The sequence below is a fragment of the Macaca nemestrina genome, chromosome 7, assembly GCF_043159975.1.
Source record: "Macaca nemestrina isolate mMacNem1 chromosome 7, mMacNem.hap1, whole genome shotgun sequence".
NCBI lineage: Eukaryota > Metazoa > Chordata > Mammalia > Primates > Cercopithecidae > Macaca > Macaca nemestrina.
In genome coordinates this window covers 8,155,462-8,177,137 of record NC_092131.1, presented here as the reverse complement: position 1 = coordinate 8,177,137, position 21,676 = coordinate 8,155,462, and the positions used below count along the sequence as shown (strand labels likewise).

The 21,676-nt window shown below is 57.5% G+C and overlaps 1 protein-coding gene and 1 long non-coding RNA gene across 4 annotated transcripts in view; one reads left to right on the top strand and one right to left on the bottom strand.

Moving 5' to 3' along the window:
* LOC105467433 (coiled-coil domain containing 85C) overlaps positions 1 to 17,226 on the bottom strand; it is a 93,253-nt gene extending 76,027 nt beyond the window's left edge. The window contains exon 1 of one of the 3 annotated variants that reach the window (XM_071099629.1): positions 16,148 to 17,226. In XM_071099629.1, coding sequence (XP_070955730.1) covers positions 16,148 to 16,946 — 799 coding nt within the window. In that variant the 5' untranslated portion in view covers positions 16,947 to 17,226. The remainder of the gene's footprint in view (positions 1 to 16,147) is intronic. The other 2 variants (XM_071099630.1, XM_011717036.3) reach the window with 2 other exon arrangements.
* A 119-nt stretch (positions 17,227 to 17,345) lies between these two features.
* On the top strand, positions 17,346 to 18,643 carry LOC139364183 (uncharacterized). The gene is made up of 2 exons (XR_011625556.1): positions 17,346 to 17,594; positions 18,321 to 18,643. It is a non-coding gene; the product is annotated as an uncharacterized lncRNA (long non-coding RNA).
* The last annotated feature ends 3,033 nt before the right edge of the window (positions 18,644 to 21,676 follow it).

Here is a 21,676-nt window from a genome sequence, read left to right as displayed (position 1 = left end):
CCAGAGGTCTCACACAACTCTGGGGCATTAAAAGGATAAAATCTCAGGACAGAGATAAAGGGTGCTGGCACATGATTCCAGGCAGCCCCTGCCTTGGGGGAATCCCAGGTTCAGAGCAGAATGAGTCACTGTGGCCTGTCCCTCCAAGACCTTCCCCAACATCATTGCAGGGCAATTAACTGTCTGCTAAAGCCCTCACAGCCTCATGACCAAAAAATAGCTCAGTGCCTGAAGTTAATGGTCAGAACTAAGTCTCATTTAAGGCCTCTGGGGGAGATTTGTTTCGAAAGAAATGAAAAACCAGCCGGGCACGGTGGCTCAAGCCTGTAATCCCAGCACTTTGGGAGGCCAAGACGGGCGGATCATGAGGTCAGGAGATCGAGACCATCTCGGCTAACATCTCGGCTAACCCCGTCTCTACTAAAATATACAAAAAACTAGCTGGGCGAGGTGACGGGCGCCCATAGTCCCAGCTACTCGGGAGGCTGAGGCAGGAGAATGGCGTAAACCTGGGAGGCGGAGCTTGCAGTGAGCTGAGATCCGGCCACTGCACTCCAGCCTGGGCGACAGAGCGAGACTCCGTCTCAAAAAAAAAAAAAAAGAAAGAAAAGAAAAACCAAGAACAGTGTACATGGATTTATTCCATCCCCCTATGGGATGGCCCCAGAGAGCTCTAAGCCAAGGGTCTACCTCACAGGGGACAAAGACCTTCCAAGGCTCCCAGGCAGCCCTGTCCCTCACAGCGCCTCCGCAAGTTCACTCACTCACCCACTTCTGAGTCACACTGCCTCGCTCATTGTTCTCAACTGGGAAAGGCCATGGGCCTGGCGTGGGAGAGAGGCCTGAGCACCCGAGGACAGCCACGCATCTCAGGAGGCAGACCGGCCAAGCAGGGACCCCGGAGCAGAACCCCCACACGGCCATGCGCCTGAGGACCTCTGCGCCCCCCTCGCTGCAGGGGGCTGACTCTACCTCTCCCGTAGGCTCATCCCCAGGCACCGAGTAAGACGGTGCAGCAGGCATGGGGTCACTCTAGCCTGGAGCCCTCACATCACAGCCAGCCACAGAAATGTCTGCCACACAAATAACAGAGCCACATTGCCCTCCTGGCCAGCTTCTGCGTCCCTGTCCTCGTGGAGAATGTGGCAAGCCCCAGTCCAGCGCCCTCCAGTCTCCCCTTGGCCCTCCCAGCTCGCCTGTGCCTGCCACCCCTCACCCAAGTCCCCTTCCACACCCCCAGGCCTGCACAGGCCTCTTGGGCTGGACTCCCCACTGTGTCTGTTGTCCCCACTTCCTCCAGCTGCCAATCAGCAGACCAACAAGGGGCAGGTAGGGCTGACTGGGGAGACGCATCTCAGCTGAACACAAGAGTCACCCCGGGGCAGCCTTTGCCACTACAAAGGAATGCCGAGTTCAACCTGCTTGGGATGCAGCTGGCATGGTGGTCCACCAGCACCTTTCTGAGTCAAACATTGGTGAGGACACCCACCCAGGCTGGCTTCAGCCAGGCTGGCCAGTCCTGTGCACACACCACCTTCTCCTCACCCCAGGCCCCCCTGGGTGCTCCTAAGCCTGCCGTTTCCAGATGCCAATGCCAGTCAATGCCTGTATACTTACCCAGAGAAAAGGGAGCCCACGGGCCCATCCAAAAGTCACCAGAGGCCTGGTGTGGGAGTATGAAGGAGAGATCAAGGTTGTAATTCAAAAGAAAATGAGATTTTCCCATTTTTATTCTGCTCCTGCTGGCGCTGGCGCTGGCGCTGGCGCTGGCCCAGGAGGCCTGAGGAAGCGAGCTGGGAGGAGGGAAGTCTCGCACAGGCGGTGGCAAAGGGTCCCCCGGCTGCCCTTTCTGGTCTGGGGGTCAGGTCATTCCCCCACCCAGCTAAGCACTTGGAAGGTGGTCCTGCAGTGAAAAACCAGGCCACCGCAGGTCTTCAAAGCCCCAGGCAGCAGGAATACCCAAAAAAGCCCCCAAAAGTACTGGTTCTACTAGATGAAGAGAAGAGGCCAGGCTAGGAGGAGCCCCGGGCAAGCCTGACAAAAAGGATGGCCTGGGCTCCTAGAGCTTCCCCAAGTTCCTCCGGGGTCTCCGAGCACCATGGATCTGATCCAATTGCTTCACCTCACCTGTGGGTAAACTGAGGCCTGGGGAGACTGGTCAGAGACTAAGGAAGAAAGAAAATAATCAGTAGGAAGAAGTCCAGGAAGCAGATGTTTGCATGAAAACATTGACCCAACCCTAAAGCCCTCATATAAACAAAAACAGCTTCAGGAAAGAGGCCCAAGCAGCGTCAACAGAGTGAGCGCCAAGGAGGGCAGGCAGGGGTGAGCACAGAGCCATGGCCCAGATCCACCAGACAACAGACACAACCAGGACGGCTGGGCGCCCAGGGTAACTGGCACCCGCAGAACGCTGTTGGATTTTACTCGACTCTATGCCTTTGTGTTCTGCGTGGAGTTTCCCCACCACGAACATGCATTCAGTTGATCTATTTTTATTTTTTAAAGGCTTCAGGCAGGAGCCTCATCAACCCTCCTACCTGAATTCTTCATCTTTCCTGAGTCATGGACCACTTTGGGCTCTGATTAAAGCTGCGGTCCCTATTCCAGGAAAAATGCAAGGCTGCACAGTCATTTTGGGGGTTCAGAGGTCCCGGTTAAGGAGTCTGTGAATGCACTGGCTGGTGGGTTGGAGAGGCCACTGCCCATGTGACTAGTGCAGAGAGGAGGACAGGCTGCTGAGAGGCAGCAGGGGCTGCTATGGGGCCATGGGCGGCCCTGACCTGGCCCAGGTATCTGCCTCCTGTCATGACCCCCAAAATAAAGCAAGAGCCAGGAGGATCACGCTGCTGCCTATACCCCTGCCCGCGCCCAGGGGTTCCGACAGCCCAAGTGACCCCCTCCACCGCAGCCACGCCCAGGGCGCATTTGCTGTAGGCAGGAGGGCAGACCCCGGGGATGGCTGCTCTCCCTCTGCCTCCCTCCTGCTCAGAGCTTGGGTTGCACCAAACAAGGGGGTCTTTTCATCCAGGGTGCCCACAACATTTCCGCGCCACACACTTCAGGGCAGATTGTGTTGCCCACAGCAGACCAGCACTCACGGGGCACAAGCTTTGAACTCAGTGGAGAGGGATTAGAGTCCCTGCAGATCAGAGTAGCCCTGGGGTGGGGACGCCAGCAAAAGGGTAAGGAACATCCCAAAGCCTCCTGACCCCTCCTGGGGTCCTCCAAACTCCCAGTCTTGGGGACCACCCTTCAGGGTGGGGCCACCAGCAGGAGGGCAGGCAGCATCCCGAGGGCCTCCTGACCACACTCCCTGCACTGTTCCATCCAATCTGTCAGCAGGAGGAATGTGACAGGGCAGAGCTGGAGCAGGCAGAGGCACTGGTGGCAGGCTCACCAGAAACCCTTGGCTGACAGGGACAGCTCAGCAAAAGAGGAGCAGCCGGAGGAGACTGGGAGACCTGATGGGTTATCGAGGATACCGGGGGCCTCCAGGGCCATTGACATCAGAGACCCCCTTGCCTGCCATGGCTCCCCCCACCATCAACACTGCCATTGCATTTCCAGAATAAGGCAGTTTGGAAAGGTCTTTCTTCCTGGTGGTCTAGTGGCTTAAAAAAAGAAAAAAAAAAAAAAAAAAAAAAAACAAGAAGGGGCTTTCATGTGACCTTCCCAACCAACAAGGTCGGGGAAGCCTCTGTTTATGGACGAAGCAAGTGTCCCAGCCAAGTCCTAGCATGGGACAGGTTGGAAGCTGGGCTGGGGTCGGTGTGACCCAGGTCCAGTCTCTCTGTGTGCTCTGCTGCTGTAATCACACCGATGCCACCCTGACGCCCCCCTACCCCCGACCAACACACCAGAGGCTCGGTGAGTCACCATAGGAGAGCACCACGAGGCTGCAGTGAGCAGGGGCCAGGCCCAGAGCCAGAGCCTCAGCTGCAGTGCTAATGGCCTCATCCACCAGGGACGGCCAGAGTAATGGCCGGCAGCTGGACACGGCGGCTCATTGAACCCCAGGAGGCACCTGACTGCCCCAGCCACTGCCAAGGGGAGGAGGCAGCACAGAGGGCAGGAGGGGAGGAAGCTCAAAGCCCTAGTGACAAGGCCAGGGCAGTCTGCAGCCTCCCTGGGAGGGGGGAGGGGTGCCTCGCTGGCCGGTGTCCAATCTGCCCCCACCCCACCGGTTTAAAAGCCACATTCTTTGTTTTCTGATCCTGAAGCCTTTGTGGCCTCATTTCGAGAACAAGGTGCTGGCGGCTGGGAACCAGTTGGCTGGGCTCTGCCGGGGAGACCCCTGGAGCTGTGCAGCCCTCTCTGGGCTCAGGTTTCCTGCCCAGACATATGGACCCCCACATGCACCCGCTCAAGGCTACCAGCCTCTCCTACATGGGCAGGCCTGGCACCCACAGCCGCAGGACATCCTCCAAGAGCCTGGCCTGGGGCTGTGGAGGCTCCCACAGCTCCCACAGATGCTGAGTGCATGAGGGCTGCAGGTCCCACATCCTATAGCCCAGCCACCTGCAAAGGCTGCCCTGCACCTCTGCAAAGGCTGCCCTGCACCTCAGAGGAAGGGCGGGATTTCAGTCTGTGCAGGGGGCAGGATGGGGGGTCACCTGAGGGCCTGCAATGCGCCTTCTGCATGGCAAGTTGTCCTGGGGCCATAGCTCCAGGGCCAGCGTGGTAAAGCGCTGCAGCTGGTGGGGAGGGGGCAGGAAGCCCTGACTCCACACTCAGGTGTCAGGTTCTTTTATTTTCTGAAATGGAGTCTCACTCTGTCACCCAGGCTGGAGTGCAGTGGCATGACCTCGGCTCACGGCAACCTCCACCTCCTGAGTTCAAGAGATTCTCCTGCCTCAGCCTCCTAAGCAGCTAGGATGATAGCTGGGATTACAGGCATGCACCACCACGCCCAGCTAATTTTGTGTTTTTAGTAGAGATGGGGTTTCACCATGTTGGCCAGGCTGGTCTCGAACTCCTGACCTCAGGTGATCAGCTCGCCTCAGCCTCCCAAAGTTCTGGGATGACAGGCGTGAGCCACCGCGCCCAGCCAGGTTTCTTTCCGTGGACAAGCAGGGGTCGCACAGCCCAGGGAAGAATCCTCTAGATCTGCGCTGCCCAGCAGAATTCCCGCAATGGTGGCATTTTCCTCATCTCGCTGTCAGCACGGTACTAGCCCGTGTGAAGGCAGGGGGTCGGTTTGGCTGCGTGTCACTTAATAGTAATGAAGGTGAATTGAAGCAGCTACATGTGGCTAGTGGACACCACTCGGGGTTAGAGCCAGGAAACCTTGACTGTGATGGGTCGTGGGTTAGGCAGGGGAGCAGGAGTACAGGGGAGAGAGGAAGTGACCCAAACCCAGAAGACACAAGGTGAATAGCACAGTGACCAGTAGCAATCTGCACACCTGAGCTGCAAGACCAGGAGCAAGTGGTAGGGAGAGACTGCTCAGCCAGCCCAGGGCGATGTTTTCCCCCAGGCAGAAGGGGCTGGAGAGAGTGCTAGAAGTTGCTCAGGGAGGTCCTAGGTGACCAGCACACCACCCCATTCTAGAAAACAAGCCCAGGGGGACATCAAATGCCATCAGGAAGTTGAGATGAGAAGAGGCTGCTGGTCAGAACCAGAGCCACCATTCCCAGGGTTTGGGATTGCCCAGAGCCAAGGAAAGAGAAGGAGGTGGCCTCAGCCTCTAGGGTTTATCCCCCGGTGAAGGGAGGAAGGCCAAAGGGCACAGCGGTAGACAGGAGGGGCTCTGTGTTGCTTTGGACCAGGAAACGTGAACCTGTTTGTGGAGAAGGAGCCAGAGGACAGACCGAAAAGGAACAAGAGAAAGGAGACAATGGCGGAAGCGGAGGGAGGTCCCCCAGGAGGGGCTGGGCAAAGGCAAGGGGGAGAAGAGGGGAACCTTCCCCTGCCAGCCAGGACAGAAGGTGCTGAAAGAGGGAGAAACTCACTTCTTAATTTTCTGGAGAAAGGGTGGGTGGGTTGGGAGAGTGTCCCATTGTCCCACTGGGCCGCTGAGGGATATTAAGCAGCCGGGAAACAGAGCCCTGCCGCGGGCAATGTGGCCGGAACCTGCCACAAAGGGCCACTCCCAGAGCGGGCTCATTAGGGACCCGGGCCGGTGCCGTGCACCGTGACAGGCGGGAGCATTCAGGGTCCCACACAATCAGGCCCTTGTGCCAGGCGGGGGAGCACCACACTCAAGGGAGCCTCTGCTTCCTCGACAAGAGCGGGCCTCCTTCTTGCCTTACAACCTGGGAGCCAACGGAAAGACAGATTTGGGAAGACAAAGAGATGCTTCCCCTGACAGTGGATGGTCTATTTTTGGAAATGGGTCGACTCTTCTCCATAGCTGCCGTTTCGGTGCCACCGGCCCTGCCTGCCTCTGTCCCCTTCAAAACAGCCTGGAAAGGCCTCTACCTCACCTGCCCAGCCCGCGACAAGCGGGTGGCGAAGGCAGCAGCCTCCACGGGGATGCCTGGCAGCTGATTCGAGCTCCTGGGGCAGGGAGGTAGGGGTGCAAGCCAGGGTGCATCCAGGGCCCAAAACGGCATTCCACGGCCTCGCCAAAGCGATCTCCCCAGCGTCCGTGCAGCACAGGTCAGCGAGGGAGCAACACAGGCAGGGCCGTTTACCCCTCACTGCTAACATGAACTGACACCGGCCTCCCAACCCTGGCCGGCCAGGCTCTGTGGTGCCCAGTGTGGGCGCCACCTTGTCCCTAGCTGGCCTGCTGGCAGGGCCCATGGCTGTCCTCTGGGATCCTGGCTCTGGCCACCCAGCAGAACTCCAGAGCCTTCACAGCCTCCCATGACACCAGGACCAACTGTGCCCATCTCTGGGGCTGGGCACAGGCAGTGGTATTTTTTAAAGTTTTCTAAGTGATAGCTAATGTATAGCCACAGTTAGGAACCACTGGTAAAAGCCAAAAGGTATATATTTTAGTAATTATTCAGGGGAAATGGGGAAGGTGGGGTTGTGCAAATCACCACCCTCTTGGGGAGGTTTGACTTTGCTGGCGGGGCAGGGCAGGGGACGGGGGCAGGGAGTAACTTATTTAACTCGGTGCCAAGTGTACAAATGAGAAAAGAAAGACAGGTGGGCAAAGTGGGTCAAGCACTATCTGGCACCTGGTCAGTCCTTCCAGGACTGTTCACTCCTCCCTCCAACACTGACTGTGCATTGCAACAACATTCTGGACTGGGAGAGACAGGACAGTAAACGGAGGAACCTGGAGTCCAGGAACATGCAGGCTTGCCCCCAGCAAACCTGCACCCGGAACTGAAGCTCGGCGTTCTCCTCTTGCGCTAAACCCGTTACTGAGTCCATCAGATAGGGGAAGCGGGTACTTCCACCGGGGCCCTGTAGGAGGGGAGGCTGGCCTGGGCCAGGGTCTCAGCCTCAAACAGCGTTTAGACAGGTCACCATCTCTAGCTCCCACAGTGGTACCCATGTGGTCACAGGCAGCCTCACCATCCCCACCTGCCCAAAGGCAAGGACCAACCACCAGGCAAGAGATGAAACCCAGGCTGTAGGGTATAGGAAGAGAATCTCCAGGAATATAAAAGAGCTGGCTCACAGGACCACAGAGTGACTGACAGGAGGCAGGATGGTCAGAGAAGGCCACCCCTTCCTTGTGGCTCTGAGTCAAAGGGCCAGAGGAGATGAGGGTCCCTGGGACTCTCAGCTCAGCCCATCCAAGCTTCCCATTTTACAGATAGGAAAATGAGAGCCCAGGGAGAGGAAGGGACTTACACATGGTTGGGTCTCAAGTGGGCTGAAGCCACTGGTTCAGTCTGGATTGTCCAATCCACAGAACAATGGTAATCTCCCAAGACCCCAGGCACGGGGCATGTCAGCTGACAAGGCCACTCAGGCCCAGCAGGTGATGTGTCTGCATATTTATCAGGTGGGGAACAGGAGAAAGATGGGGACAGGCTATAAAGTTTCCAGTTTCTAACAGGACTCCTAACAGGTAACTCTGGGTCCCCTTGGAAAGTCCATCAGAAAACATTAGAACTGGAACTGCCCACACCCCGAAGGAAAGCCCAACCCAGTGACTTCAGGGGCAGTGGAACAGGCTTCAGAGACCCCACCTGTCCTGGCCCTGCTCACTGCCTAACCCTTGTCCTGGGTCCCCACTCATCCATCACCCCAGCTGAACCCAAGGTGCAGGCGAATGCCCACCACATGCCTTTGCTCGGTTCTTTTTGTTTTGGTTTCGTTTGGTTTTGGTTTTGGTTTGTTTTGTTTTGAGATGAGTCTTGCTCTGTGGCCCAGGCTGGAGTGCAGTGGTGTGATGGCTCACTGCAACCTCTGCCTCCCGGGTTCACGAGATTCTCCTGCCTCAGCCTACTGAGTAGCTGGCATTACAGGCACGTGCCACCACACCCAGTTAATTTTTGTATTTTTAGTAGAGATGGGGTTTCAGTGTGTTGGCCAGGCTGGTCTTAGACTCCTGAGCTCAGGTGATCTGCCCAGCTCGGCCGTTCTTTCTGAGAAGCCTGGTCTCTCTTCTCACCTGCCCTCTTCTGCTTTTACTAAGTCCATCTTCGAGGCCCATCTCAGCTCCCAATTCAGCCGCCCCTCCTCTGAGCTCCCAGCACACCTGAAGAGGTTAAGAAACCAACTTGGGCACTTCCTCGAGGCAAAGTGGCATGATGAATAATCACACCCACAGGGCAGGGGAACTGGGATATACCAGCGGGCACAGGCTCTGGGGTCAGCAGGATGGGAGCCCCTGGCCTGGCCTGGCCCCACCCTGCCCCTGCTGTGACTTGCCTCACCACCCTGAGCCTGTTCTTTAGCTGAAACGGGGACCCCAGTGGGGACCAGCAACTGTTGTAGGAGGCGAGTGAGAGAAAACCCAGTTGCTGTCAGCACAGTGCCAGGCACACGTTTGTTCCATCCAAAAGACTTTCAGAACCTGCCACTCTGTGCTAAGAGTGGGAGTCAAGAGGACCAGAGTCCCAGGCTCATAAACTCCCAGATGGACAGAGAGCAACGACAGAGGGCCCCAGGTGGGCAGGGAGGGCTCCAGCATCCATGTGGCTGGCCCCGGGGTGGGCCCCTGTCTTTTCAAGTCTCTTCATGCCTTAGGACTCCGTGAAGTTTGCTCAGGGGTTTGCGGCTCTCCCAGGCCTGGCATTTGCTCCACTCTCAGATACCATCAGCCGCCGAAACACAGTCTACTCAAGAGCTTTTCCAGGGCCAGAGAGGGGAAGACCTGCCAGCAAACGTGCACATGGGTTCTAAGACACGCCCCACATTACAGCCGGGAAGGGAAAATGCCCAGCTCTGAATTGAGGAAATGGCAGAATGTCTGTGCCGTTGAGGAATCAGGAAGAAGGAAAGGGACTCAGACCCTCACCTCCTCCCGGGACCATCCACTGTAGTTAAATATGCTCCACGCCTCTGTTTGAACAGCACACATAAGGCAAACCCAAGGCACTCAATACAGTCCCGATCTTTCTGCTCGGCCCCCCCGAAGAGCTGGAGGTCAGCGGTGAGCTACTGAAGAGCAGACACCCATCCCCCGGTGACCCGGCTCCAGGCCTGTCCAGAACCCTCTGCCTGTGTAGACAGGTGATGTCTGAGTGACCAATCCTGGGTGCTTGCTTAGGGGAGGGGGGACCATTCCTGACATTTTATGGTCAAAGAAGCATCAAGTCCCTTCAGCAGACAAGTTGGTTCCTCTATCCCCAAACCTTTGGGGATGCTACTAGGGTCTCTTGTTGTTATGTAGCAGGAAGATGAGAATTCTGAACCCCAGAGCGGTCCCTGCCTGGATCCCAGACACTGATCCTACGTCTAGGGTGCTAGACGTAAGGGTGGGAGTAGCGGGAGGCAGCATCAGCTCTGGGGATGGAGGGCACAGTAGCCACCTGGGAGTGGCAGCATCTCCCACAGGCGCTGCCCTGCCTAAGAGCTCAGGACGCCTGCCCTAGAGGTCAGAGGTCATGAGAAGGCTGACAGCAGCTGAGAGCAGGACTTTGGAGCAGGCTCACCAGGTCTGGAAACTACAGAAGGTTCTGTCCTGTGGCCTGTCTCCTGGCCAGGACCTCCTCCCAACGGAAGCCCTCAGCTTCCACTCCCTGCTCCCCTAGCCCAGCCCACACCACAGTGGTCACCAGAGTGATGCTCCAGAACCACCACCCCACAAGCCAGACTCCAAGACTCACTACTCAGGAGGCACTCAGACCTCAGAGGCAGTAAATGCTCAGTGAAGTTCACAGACGCTTCCCTGCCTCCTGAAGAGCAAATTACCACCTGTGAGGTCCAGTCCCGCTTGTCGCTCGGCTCTTGACAACCAGACCTGCCCTCCCACCTCCGACAGTTCGCAACCAGATTCCCAGAGCCGTCTGGGGTGTCCACAAGCCCCATCCTCAGTGGATTCAGGAATGCCCCTTCTCACTGTCCACGCAACCTCCCCTGACGCAGCGCTCCCCAGACCCAGAGGCAACACAGCCCACCTGGGCCACTCTTGTTTGTGGGCACTAAAGTCTGAAAAGCTGGGACTTTGGGGTCTGCCCTGTGGGGGCGCACACAGCACTAACCCCGCTAAGGGTTATCTCCCCACATACATCCTGGGTCCACCTTACAGGCCCCAGGTTCTCAATGCCATGCTCCAGACCCCGCTTCCAGACCTTGGCCATTCTTATTCCTGCCTGGAATGCTGGCTCCCTCCATTCAACTAGATGAGGACTCAGCTGGCTCTGACCCTAGACTGGGCATGAGCGTGTGTCAGGGGATCTCCCACTCCCACCCAGGGGAGGCGAATCCGCGGAGGCCAGGAAATAATGAAAGGACATGGAACCCATCCTTCAAGGCCCAGTTCTAGGATCGAGACATTATTGGCCTCAGGATACAGATGAAGAAACTGAGGTTTAGAGGCTCAGTCAGCTGCCACGGTCATAAAGCAGGTAGCAAGGCCAAAATTCACCCAGGGCTCTCTGACCCCGGAGCCAGAGCACTGCCCAGAGGGCTACACTGCCCCTCAGCATGCCTGGTGTCGAATGTTGCAGTGGGAGAAGGGGCCTTCGCACAGCAGGAGCCGCTACCCCCCAGAGGCTCCACATATCACTCATTACACCCTCCTCCCTCGACCCGAAGCTTGGTAACATTTTCCCACTTGGCAGAAGAGAAAACAGAGGCTCGTGGAGGCTCAGGAACTTGCCTAACAGACTTTCAATTCTCTGCGCAAATGAAGGCAACAAGCATGGATTGGAAAATCCCCACGGGCGGAAAACAGATTAGGAGCAAACTACTGATTTCCTTGTGTATCATGTGCTGGTCCTGGGAACTCACAGGCCAGGCCTGAGCAAGAGTTCTGGTGGGGCGACTGCTGCGGTGGTAAGCCAGCCTCGGGCGGAGAAGTGAGGGAAAGAGAAACCAAGAGGTGGGGAGGCACAGCCATCACAGGGAAGGTGGCCCGCCCTGCACCGCGTTCGCCCCACTCCTCCATGCCAAGACACAGGGAGACAGGAATGAGGCCCAGGGCCTGGCATCCTAGGAGGAGGTGCACTGTCTCTGTGGCAGAGGTCACCGCTCCCCTGGAAGTCCCTGGGCAGCAGGCACAGGGCCATGGGCTCAGAACTCTGACACAGGAAACCGAAGACGCATCCCAGGCCCCCTAACCAGCCCCACAGGACCTAGAGCAAGTCACCGCACCACTACTCCTAGTAGCCCTGGTTTCCCCATCTAAGATATGGAGATGCTGAGGTCTCCCTCCTGGAACCATTTGGAAGCTCTGAACAGAATGGAATTGGGACTGGGATGCTGTCTGTGGCAAACTGTGAAGCGCCAGGCACAGCTTACCCACCCCTGGGTCACCTGCCTGGGAGCCTCTCAAGGCCAGCCCTCCTTTCTGAGGCACAGCATCCCAAGGCCATTGATGGATCCCTTGGGACAGGCTGGGGAAGGAGGAGGGGGAAAGGCTTATCTCACCCACCCCATTGTCTTCACTGACCTTTGCTCCCCAGCCTAGCTGGGTTTAGGAAAAGCAGCCTTATTAGCCGAGCTGCTGCACAGAAAAGAACTATTCAGAGTTAGCGTGCTCTTTTTTTTAAAGGCCTAGACCACCCTGTTCCATCCTCCCACTTAAACCAACAAAAACACAAGCAGGAGAACAAACCTGTCTCATTTTGAGAAGCTCACAATTTTAATCCAAACTTTAAAAGGTAAATGGGGCTCATCCACAGGCTTGCTAGAATCCTGGTTCCTCTGGGTTGGCTAAAGGGGAGTGGACCGTGGAGGAGGAGGTTATCAGGGGAGGGGAGGAAATGCCTGGGAATGGGCAGGAGGGGGGCGTGGTGCCTGTGGTGGGGCAGAGGAGATAGGCGGAGGGGCAGGTAGGAAAAGAACTGAAAATTCTTGTGTTTGAAAATTCTATCAGTTCATGAAGGAGAACCTGACTTTCTGGTGTTGGGGTTTACCTGCCTCAGTGTGCCACACTGGACTACAGCAAAGCGCACCCCAGTCCCAAGTCCAGTCAGCCCAGACCAGACGTCTACCAAAGGCAGCCAAGGCCAGGTGCAGTGGCTCATGTTTGTAATCCCAACACTCTGGAAGGCCAAGGCAGGAGAACTGCTTGAGCCCAGGTGCTCAAGACCGGCCTGGGCAACATAGTGAGTTCCCGTCTCTACAAAAATTCAACAATTATCTGGGCATGGTAGCACATGCCTGTCATCCCGGCAGCTTCAAGAGGCCAAGGCAAGAGCATTACTTGAGCCCAGGAGGTTGGGGTTGCAGCGAGCCATGGTAGTGCCATTGCACTGTAGCCTGGGTGACCAGTGAGACCCTGTCTCAAAATAAATAAATGCATAAATACATAAACAAACAAACAAATAAAGCAGCCAAGGAGAAAAGCCTATTTGCATGTACATACACAATACACAGGCCCGCCAGGCCAGCCTCAGCCAGGGCTGCCTTGCATACAGATGGGCTACCTCCCACCTCAACCACTAGAGTCCTCCTAGGGTACCCAGCAGGGCTGCAACTGCCACCAGCTCCCCAGAAAGGAGAGCAGGGTCACTGTCCTCACTAGCTCATCAGCAAGCGTGGCCACACAAGAGGCTCAGACATAAACATTCAGGTGAGCTGTCTAAGCAGCAAGCACTTTTGAAGAGGAAAACGAGGTGTGCTGGGAGAGCCCCAAGGACTCTAACAACAGGAGAAACCTACTGTGTGTAGATCCTGACCTCATTCAACCTTGTGTGGATAATGGGGTACTCTGGGTTCTGTCCACCTTACAGAAGAGGACCACAGAGAGGCTTGGCCAGTTAATAACTTGCCCAATATACATGGAGGAGCTGAGATTCAAACTCAAGACACCCTGAGCCTCTGGGTAATGGGGTTATCAGCCATCTGCTCAGTGGTCACTGATAAGGAAGTGACACTTCCCAGCAGGGGACAAAGAGGGCAAACCTGGGTCAGGAATCAAGAATAGGGAGTCACCAGTGTCCCCTCATTAATAGTAACAGCAAACATGACAACAGGCCAAGGGCACAACAGATTCAGACCCACGGCCTGAACAGGAGATGATCATGGCAGCAAACCCACCCGGGACAGGTACTTCCAATGTCAGCCACCTTCCCAGACAAGGCTAGGAACCCCTCTAAGCCTCCACTTGCTTGTCTGTAAAATGGGGATAATACTGCTTCCCTAAGGTTCCTTTGAGGAGAAGCAAAGACCAAGCACATGAGGCGCAAGCCTGGTGTCTGACCCCACTTTTGACACCACCCAGAGAGAAATTCATCATCTCCCTCAGCTCAGGCCCAATCTTTGTTCAATTTAAAGCTACAAGTCCCAGAACAGAAAAACCCAGTTTCAGCAGGAGAGGTGGCTCACACCTCTAATCACAGCTACTTGGGAGGCTGAGCTGGGAGGATCACTTAAGCCTGGGAGGTTGAGGCTGTAGTGAGCCATGAGTGTTCCACTGCACTCCAGCCTGGGTGACAGAGTGACACCCTGTCTTGAAAAAAGGGTTGGGGGGGGGGGGGGGAAGAAAGAAAGAAAAACTCAGTTTCTAAGAGAAGGGCCTTTCCTGGTTTCCAAGCATTCCGTTTATATTAGTGGGACAACACCCCAAGGCCACATGTGTCTTTAAGAGACAAAACTTAATAATAATAATTTCAACTGTAACTGAAATTTGTAATAATAATGCTGAATTTTCATTTCACCCCAGAGCAAAGGTTTGCTGCCACAACATTTGCAGCAGTCCTGTGCTAAGTGGACTTGGGGGAGGATGGGTTCTGTGGGAAACCCTATACTTCAACCCCCCACTGGTCCCCAGTGGGGTGGAAAACTCGGTCTAGCCTAGTCCTCCACTCCTGTATTATTCACTCTCGCAGCTGACACGCTGAGCCAGACTGGGGCCGCATCTCTTTGCCCAAAACATGACAGAGACTTTCCTGCAAGTATGCTCTAAACACTCCAGCCCTCCAGTGTCCTGCAGAGAGGCACTCTCGCCAAGTGTCATTGATGACGCAGCTGAAAACCAGAAACATTTCATTTTCCAGCCACGAGACTGCAGCAGTCTGCTCCTTTGTACTGCCCTTGGGGAAACCGAGGCCCAGATAACTGACCCTTCAAAAGCCCCCCAGGACCGCGAAGTCAAAGGGGTTGAGGTACTCTAAACAGCCCCAAAATGAATTTAAACACCTAACTTTGCACTACTCTCACTGCCCTCAAGCAGCCTGTGGTGGGAGGTGGGGGGTGGATACAGTGTTACAAAGAGAAACCTGAGTTGTAGCCATAGATTGCTAATCAGTAACAAAATATCCCTCTAAACCCAGTCAGTCCTACCTTGAACCCACAGGCTCAGGATGGTAAATAAAGGAAAAATATGCTGCACTGCCCCCGCCCCACCTCCATGGATATGTCTCCCACCCCAGCCCCCACCCCATCACGCCTGCAGAGGCCACTTGGCCACCAAACCAAGGAGCAAACGTCCCTCCCCACCTCAGGCTGAGGGGTCCTGGGGAGGGCAGTGATTTCAGGCCTAGACACACTTTCTCTGAATTAGGAAAGGCTTTAAAGGCAACCAGAAAGGGCTGTTCATTCTCCACCTTCAGGCAAAAAGTTCAGGCAGTTGTAACTACCAGCAGAACTGGAAGCCAAGCAACCAAAAAACGTGTAAGAACAGGGAGGCCCTGGAACCACCGGCAGGGACGAGAAAGCCGGCAGGGAGCAGAAGGGCTGAGCAGGAGGCTGGGAGAGGGAGCAGCCTGCAGGCTCCCACAGCCCCAAGCTGGGGCCACCCTCTGCACTGGGCGCAGCAGTAATATGGGCGTGGAAGACAGGCGCTGACAGAGGCCAAAGGTCCACCCACCCACACCCTAGTCACGGATGACCATGGCACTTCCTATAAGGCGACCAACAGTTTATAAATCCCTTCAGACAGTTTATCTCCACCTCAAATCCACAAGGCAGAGGTCATCATCTCCATTTTACAGACAAAGAAACGGAGATAGACAGAGGAGAAAAACTACAATCCGTTCCAAATACATCTCCCTCGGGAAAGTCTTAGAGTCTCGGCTGAGAAAGGTCCCGGGACTAGAAGGGCGGAATTTATGGCAAACCAGAAAGGCTCTGAGCCCCAGGCCTCTTCCCAGCTGCCCCTGGGTGTCAAGCAGCTGCCTGTGCACCCTTCCAATCCCCGCACCCTACTGCAGAACTCCAGCCACTGCACACACGTGGACACTGCTTGGCTTGGAGGACACCTGTTGCTGCAAGAGGGGAAATTCACCTGCGCTCAAAGAGGCCTTGTATTCTTTTCTGTTCAGAACTTCCCGCTACTAGGCAAGGATTTCCAAGGCTGGGATGAGGCGCCCACCGCCAGCCCAGCAGTGACAGACGCCAATTTTGGCAACTACACCCACTAGAAACTTTCCTGCGACCGGACCGGCAGCAGGTTCTGAGCTGAACAGAAAGACGCTCCACGACTGGACCGGCCCACAACCGCCCAAAGCCCTACTTCGGGTGAGTGCGGGATCCCCTGGTCCAGGATCCATGACAGCTGGAGGAGGAGTCTGGAGTGGCGGCCGCACGAGTGGGACCGCCAGGGACCACCTCCTCTCGCCGCAGCCTGGGTAAGGGGCTGCAGCCAGGGAGACCCGCGCTGCCCGGCCCGTGTAGTCCTTACCGTGCAGACCGTTGGGGATGCTGCGGTGGTGCGGCGGCGCCGACAGGTCGTCCAGGGACCGACGTGTTGCTCCTGCCTTGCCTTCGGGGGCCTTGTGCGGCCCAGGGGGCAGCAGCGGGGGTGGGACATGGTGGTGGTGGTCCGGGCTGCCGCCGCTGCCCGCGCTGGACGTACTGCTGCCGTCGCCCACGTCGCGGGCCCCCGCGCCGGGCGCGCCACCCGCCAGCGGCCCGCTCAGGCTGGCCTGGCTGTCGATGGAGCTGCGGGAGCCGGCGCCGCCCCCGCCGCCGCCGCCGCCGCCGCCGCCTGAGCCCCCCGTCGCCGCCAGTGCCGCGCGCTCCTCGTCCAGCAGCAGCACCAGCTCCTTGAGCTCCAGGTTCTCGCGCAGCAGGGCCTCCTGGCGCGCCTCGAGCTCGCGCAGTTTCTGCTGCGAGCGGGCCACCTCGTGCCACACGGCGCCGGCCGCGTGGCGCCCGAAGCGCTGCCACTCGCGCGCCAGCTTGCGCCCCTTCTGCCGGTCGTCGTCGAGGAAGCAGCAGAGCTCGCGCAGCTCCTGGTTGTCGTCCTGCAGTCGCTGGTTCACGTCCTTGAGGCCGCGGATCTCCAGCAGGTGCTGCTGCAGCCGCCGGTTCACGTCGCGCATCAGGCCGCCGTGCTCCAGCATGAGGCCCACCTTCTCGCCCTCCGCGCGCCGCAGCCGCCGCGCCAGCTCCTCCTTGCTCCAGCGGAGCAGCTCCTCGTCCGGCACCTGGCTCAGCTCCTCCGACGCCGCCGCCGCCGTCGCTGCGGGCTTCGCCATGGCGGGGCCGTCACCGCGGCATCGCCCTCGCCCGGCCGGCGCTTCCCCGCGCCGGGGCTCCGCTGGGCCGGTCCGCGCGCGGGCGGGGGGCGGCCGGGGGCGCGTGCGGCCCGCCCTGCCGCCTTGCGCGCCCTCTCGCCGCGCCCGCCGGGGCTGCCCGGGAGCCCGCGCGCCTCGGGGCTGACGAGCGGAGGCGGCTGCTGCGTCGGCGGCCGCGGAGCCGGGCGCTCTCAGGGTTCTGGCGAGGCAGGCGGAGGCCCGCCCCCGGCCCAGCTCCGGGAGCCCCCGCCGCCCCGCCCACCCCGGGCGGAGAGTGGGCGGGGCTCCGAGGCCCGGCCCCGCCCCCGAGGGCGACGGGGGAGCAGAGGCGCGGCCCCCGCCGTCCCCCTGCGCGGTGCGCCCGCCCGGCCGGTGCCCTCTCAGAGGCGCGTTCCGGCCGCGGTCCCGCCCTCCCGGCCGTGCGATTGGGCCGCTCCGGGGGTGTGCGGGAGGGGCGGGGCACGCGTGGGGGGAGCCGCGGGGGTGGTACGGTCCATCCGCGGGGTTTCCGACCCCCGCCCGCAGCCGGCTCCCGGCGGTTCAAGTTTCTGCGCCCAGAGGACGCGGCCTTGGCCAATCCCAGGGCTACAGGGCGCTTTTAAAATGCAGGTACGACTGCGGGGAGGGGGACGGTGGGAAAGGTAGGGCCGGGCTTCCCTTAAAGGCGACGCGCAGAAATAGCAGTCGAGCCCCCTCCCCGGCCCGCGTCCCCCGCCCTCCTCCCTCTCCCCAGATAAACAAATACCCACGATCTGGGCGACGGCGCCCCTTCTCCCTCCCGGGGGCACCAGAGTTCAGGGCAGTCGGAGACTCAGCGAACAATAGGACTGTGACATGGGGGTCGCTCTTCCCCACGGCAGGGCGGCTCTTTGTCCCCTTCCCTGCCCCCAGGCTCCTCCGCCCCCGTCCCCACCCGGGTCTCCTGCCGGAGCGCGCAGCAGGGCTGCGTCTCCACTCCTAGCCCGGGGCTGAGCTAAGCGCTGGCGTCCGCGCCCCGGCAGGGCCAGGGCCTTGCCAGCCGCGTCCCGCAGCGTGGTCGGTACTCTCTGCCCCGATGGGGCGAGAGCGCCGGGAACCTGCCCCCAGCCCGGAGTGGCGCTCGGAGCCACGCTCCCCCTCCGCCCACTCGACCGCTAAGTCCCTGGGATTCGGGAGATAATCTGCAATTCGCGGGGTGGAAACCACTGGGAAGGTGGGAAGGTCTCCCACAGGGTCCTGAACGCCGGGGTCCGGGGGCGCCGAGCCGGCCACAGAACTGCCCACCGGCGGCCCTCGCGGGACCCCCGTCCTTCCCACTGCCTGTAAGTCTGTCTCGTTATCCTCCGGTCTCCAAAGCGCATTTACGGCGCGTCTACCGCCGGCAGGCGGGGTGGAGGGGTGTCCCTCCCCCGGAACCTGCAACGAGATCAAACCCGCGCACGCGACAGTGAGCGGCCCACTGCCAGGAGCGCGCGCCCGCGCAGCAGCTGATGCCCCGTTTACAGTTGCTACGCCATTCATTCAGCTGTGTACTCAGCGCCTACTCGCCGCGGGGCCTGCTCCAGCCCCGGGGAATTCTGCAGGGCACCGGACTGCCCTCTGCGAGGGACTTGGCGTCCTGGGAGCAGGATGGGGAGAAGACACACGAGCTAGATCACAATAAAACTTGTCTTAAGTGCTATGCGGGGCATTAAGTCGAGCTGCTGTCATAGAAAGCATAATCAGTTACTTTAGATCTAGCGGTCAGGGAGGTCGGGAGGCACATCTAAGCTGAAGTCTGATTGACAAGGTACAAAGATAAGGGGAAGGGCATTCCAGGCAGCTGGAACAGCCAGTGCCAAGGCCCTAGGGCTGGCCTGTTAGGGGCCTGTTCCAAGGCCAGTGGGGCTGGGGGTTGGCCAGGGAAGAGGCGTGAGAGCTGAGGTCAGAGGTCAGAGATTAGAGGGGCCAGATCATGTGTGATTCCAAGGCAGCTGGGGAGGCAGTGGGGGTTTTAGCAGGGAAGCAACATGACCTCGTTTACCTTTTTAAGAGGCTCACCCTGACCCACATGTGGAGAAGAGATGGAGGGGAGTACACAGAGCGGTCCAGATTCAATATCTCGTCTCCCACCCGTTCACCAGTCTCTCCAGACAGATGGTCAGGAGAGGGTGGTGGGGAGAGGATGGGCTGAGCACAGCTTCCAAGGTTAAACACAGGGATGCTGAGGGTCTCCCAGGATCTGCCCAAGTGAGCCAGCTCCTGAGGGGAGGGGATATCCTTCCCTCCGAGGCACTGCTCTGCTGGCCCAGCACAGCTCAGTTTGAGTTTAGAGAGGGAGGGGCTTTCAGCTTCTGCCTGGGGGAGCTGCAGGTCTGTCTTAACCCCCAGGAAGCCAGATTAACTTCAAGGAGCTCCTTGCAGGCTCCCTGCAGAATGAAGCCCGTGCAGAGTTGCTCCTGGGAGATTGAAGTGTAAACGTTGGATACACCATAGGAAAAACCCACCAGCTCACCAGGGAAGTTGCTGAGATAGCACTGTGCTTTGTGAGAACCCCCTCCCCATTCGTGCGCGGCTCCAGGTGGTTCCTCGGGCCTGTTATCTCTGCCCCCTGATCCTCCAGAGCTAGCAGCTTCCGCTGAACTTCCAAGAAAAAAGAGAAGCCTCTATCTAGATGGGGTTTATTTGCGTCTTCTACAGGCTGTGTGGACCAAGGACCAAGAGTTCCTCTGTGGAGTCTTGATAGCTTTGCTCACGTCCTCCGGGTAGAACACAGACAAAGTGCTAGCGGTGGTGGTACTGGGTGGCTTGAGGGAAGATCTCTCTGCTCCCCACATAAGGGCTGGGAATGCTTGGGCAAAACAGGATAGGACCAGAGGAGGTGAGAGGGCCCAGGGCTGAAACAGGATCCTGAAGGAAAAGGGACTTCCAGGGCAGAGCCACCTCCCGGAGGGCCCATATAATAGGGTCCAGGAGTAGGTGCCATGCCCCCGGAGTACTCACAGCCCAACAGAACCAGGATCCCAAAATGTCACGTGAACGTGACTTTGCTTTTTTTTCTTTTTTTGTCTGAGACAGGGTCTCACTCTGTCTCCCAAGCTGGAGTGCACTGGCACTATCTTGGCTCAGTGCAACCTCAACCTCCAGGCTCAAGAGATCCTCCCACCTCAGCCTCCTAAGTAGCTGGGACCATAGGCACTACCATGCCTGGTTATTTTCTTTTTTCTTCTTTTTTTTTTTTTTTTTTTTCCCATAGAGACAGGGTCTCACTCTGTTTGCCAGGCTGGTCTCAAACTCCTGCGCTCAAGCAATCCAGTCCTTCTGCCTCAATAACTTTGCTTCTTAAGCCCCTTGGTCATGACAATTCTGCTTTGTTACAAAAACAGTAAAACTGGCCGGGCGCGGTGGTTCACTCCTGTAATCCCAGCACTTTGGGAGGCTGAAGCGGGCAGATCACGAGGTCAGGAGATCAAGACCATCCTGGCTAACACGGTGAAACCCCGTCTCTACTAAAAATACAAAAAAATTAGCCGGGTGTGGTGGCAGGAACCTGTAGTCCCAGCTACTCGGGAGGCTGAGGCAGGAGAATGGCGTGAACCCGGGAGGCAGAGCTTGCAGGGAGCCGAGATCGCGCTACTGTGCTCCAGCCTCGCCACAGAGCGAAACTCCATCTCAAAAAAAAAAAAAAAAAAAAAAAAGAAAAGAAAACGGTAAAACCAAATCATGGTGCACTAACACAATCACACTCTAGGTGCCCAGGAAAAGTAGTTGTGAGTCTTTTAAAAATAAAGGTGCCCCACCAACATTCTACCCCCGTTTTTTAAAAGACTCTCCCAGGATATGTGTGTTCATTTGTGAGAGCCAGCAGGGGCTGAGAACCGGTACACTAACACGTGATAGACACTAACACATGGTCGACAAAATACTCCAAAACCTAGGGCCTGTGGGGGGACTGCTGGTACAAGCTGGTGACAAGCAGAGTGTACCCCTCACTTTCAGGGGGAATGGGCTTTCTTACTCTTTTCCATGGTTGGGGCTCTGAGCTCCAACCCCAGAGGCGGTACCATTTGGTGTTTGCTGAGTGAATGTCAAACCTCTCAGTGCATGACAGACTGAGTCTGAGGCCTTCATTTTGAAGGTGGGGAAAAACAGAGCCCCAGAAGGGAGATGCCTTTCCCAAGGTCACTTTCATTTTTTAGCTCAGTCAACATAGAGGAAATCTATGAGTATATATGCATTTATGCACAAACACATTTAAATGGGCATGTATATACACATTGCAATGCATTGTGGTAAGTACCGCCAACGAGAATGGGCAGAACACATCATTATAGGAGCGTGCTCAGGCACTGGGAATGGCTTCCTAGAGGAGTTGAATCTTGAAGGAGTTTGTCGTCTTGTGGAGTGGGGAGGAGGCTCCAGGTGGAGGAAGCAGCACAAGCAAAGGCCCAAAGGTGAGCAGGCGAGGGGTGTGGAGAGACACTATTACACCTTGCAGCTGGGGTGTACAGGAGGGAACAGCAGGGTGGGGAAAGTCAGGAAGAGGTTGAGCGATGGAGCTGGGCAGAGGAGGGTTTTGTAAGCCTCAGAAGGAAGCTGGGCCCTTTCCCTGGGGCCTCTGATATCTAATAATAGCAATGACAACGATAATAACCAACAGCACCTGCCACTAATCCTGGACTCGGTATATGCCAATGATTCTAACCTGCCATCTTTTGAGGGTTATAATAAAC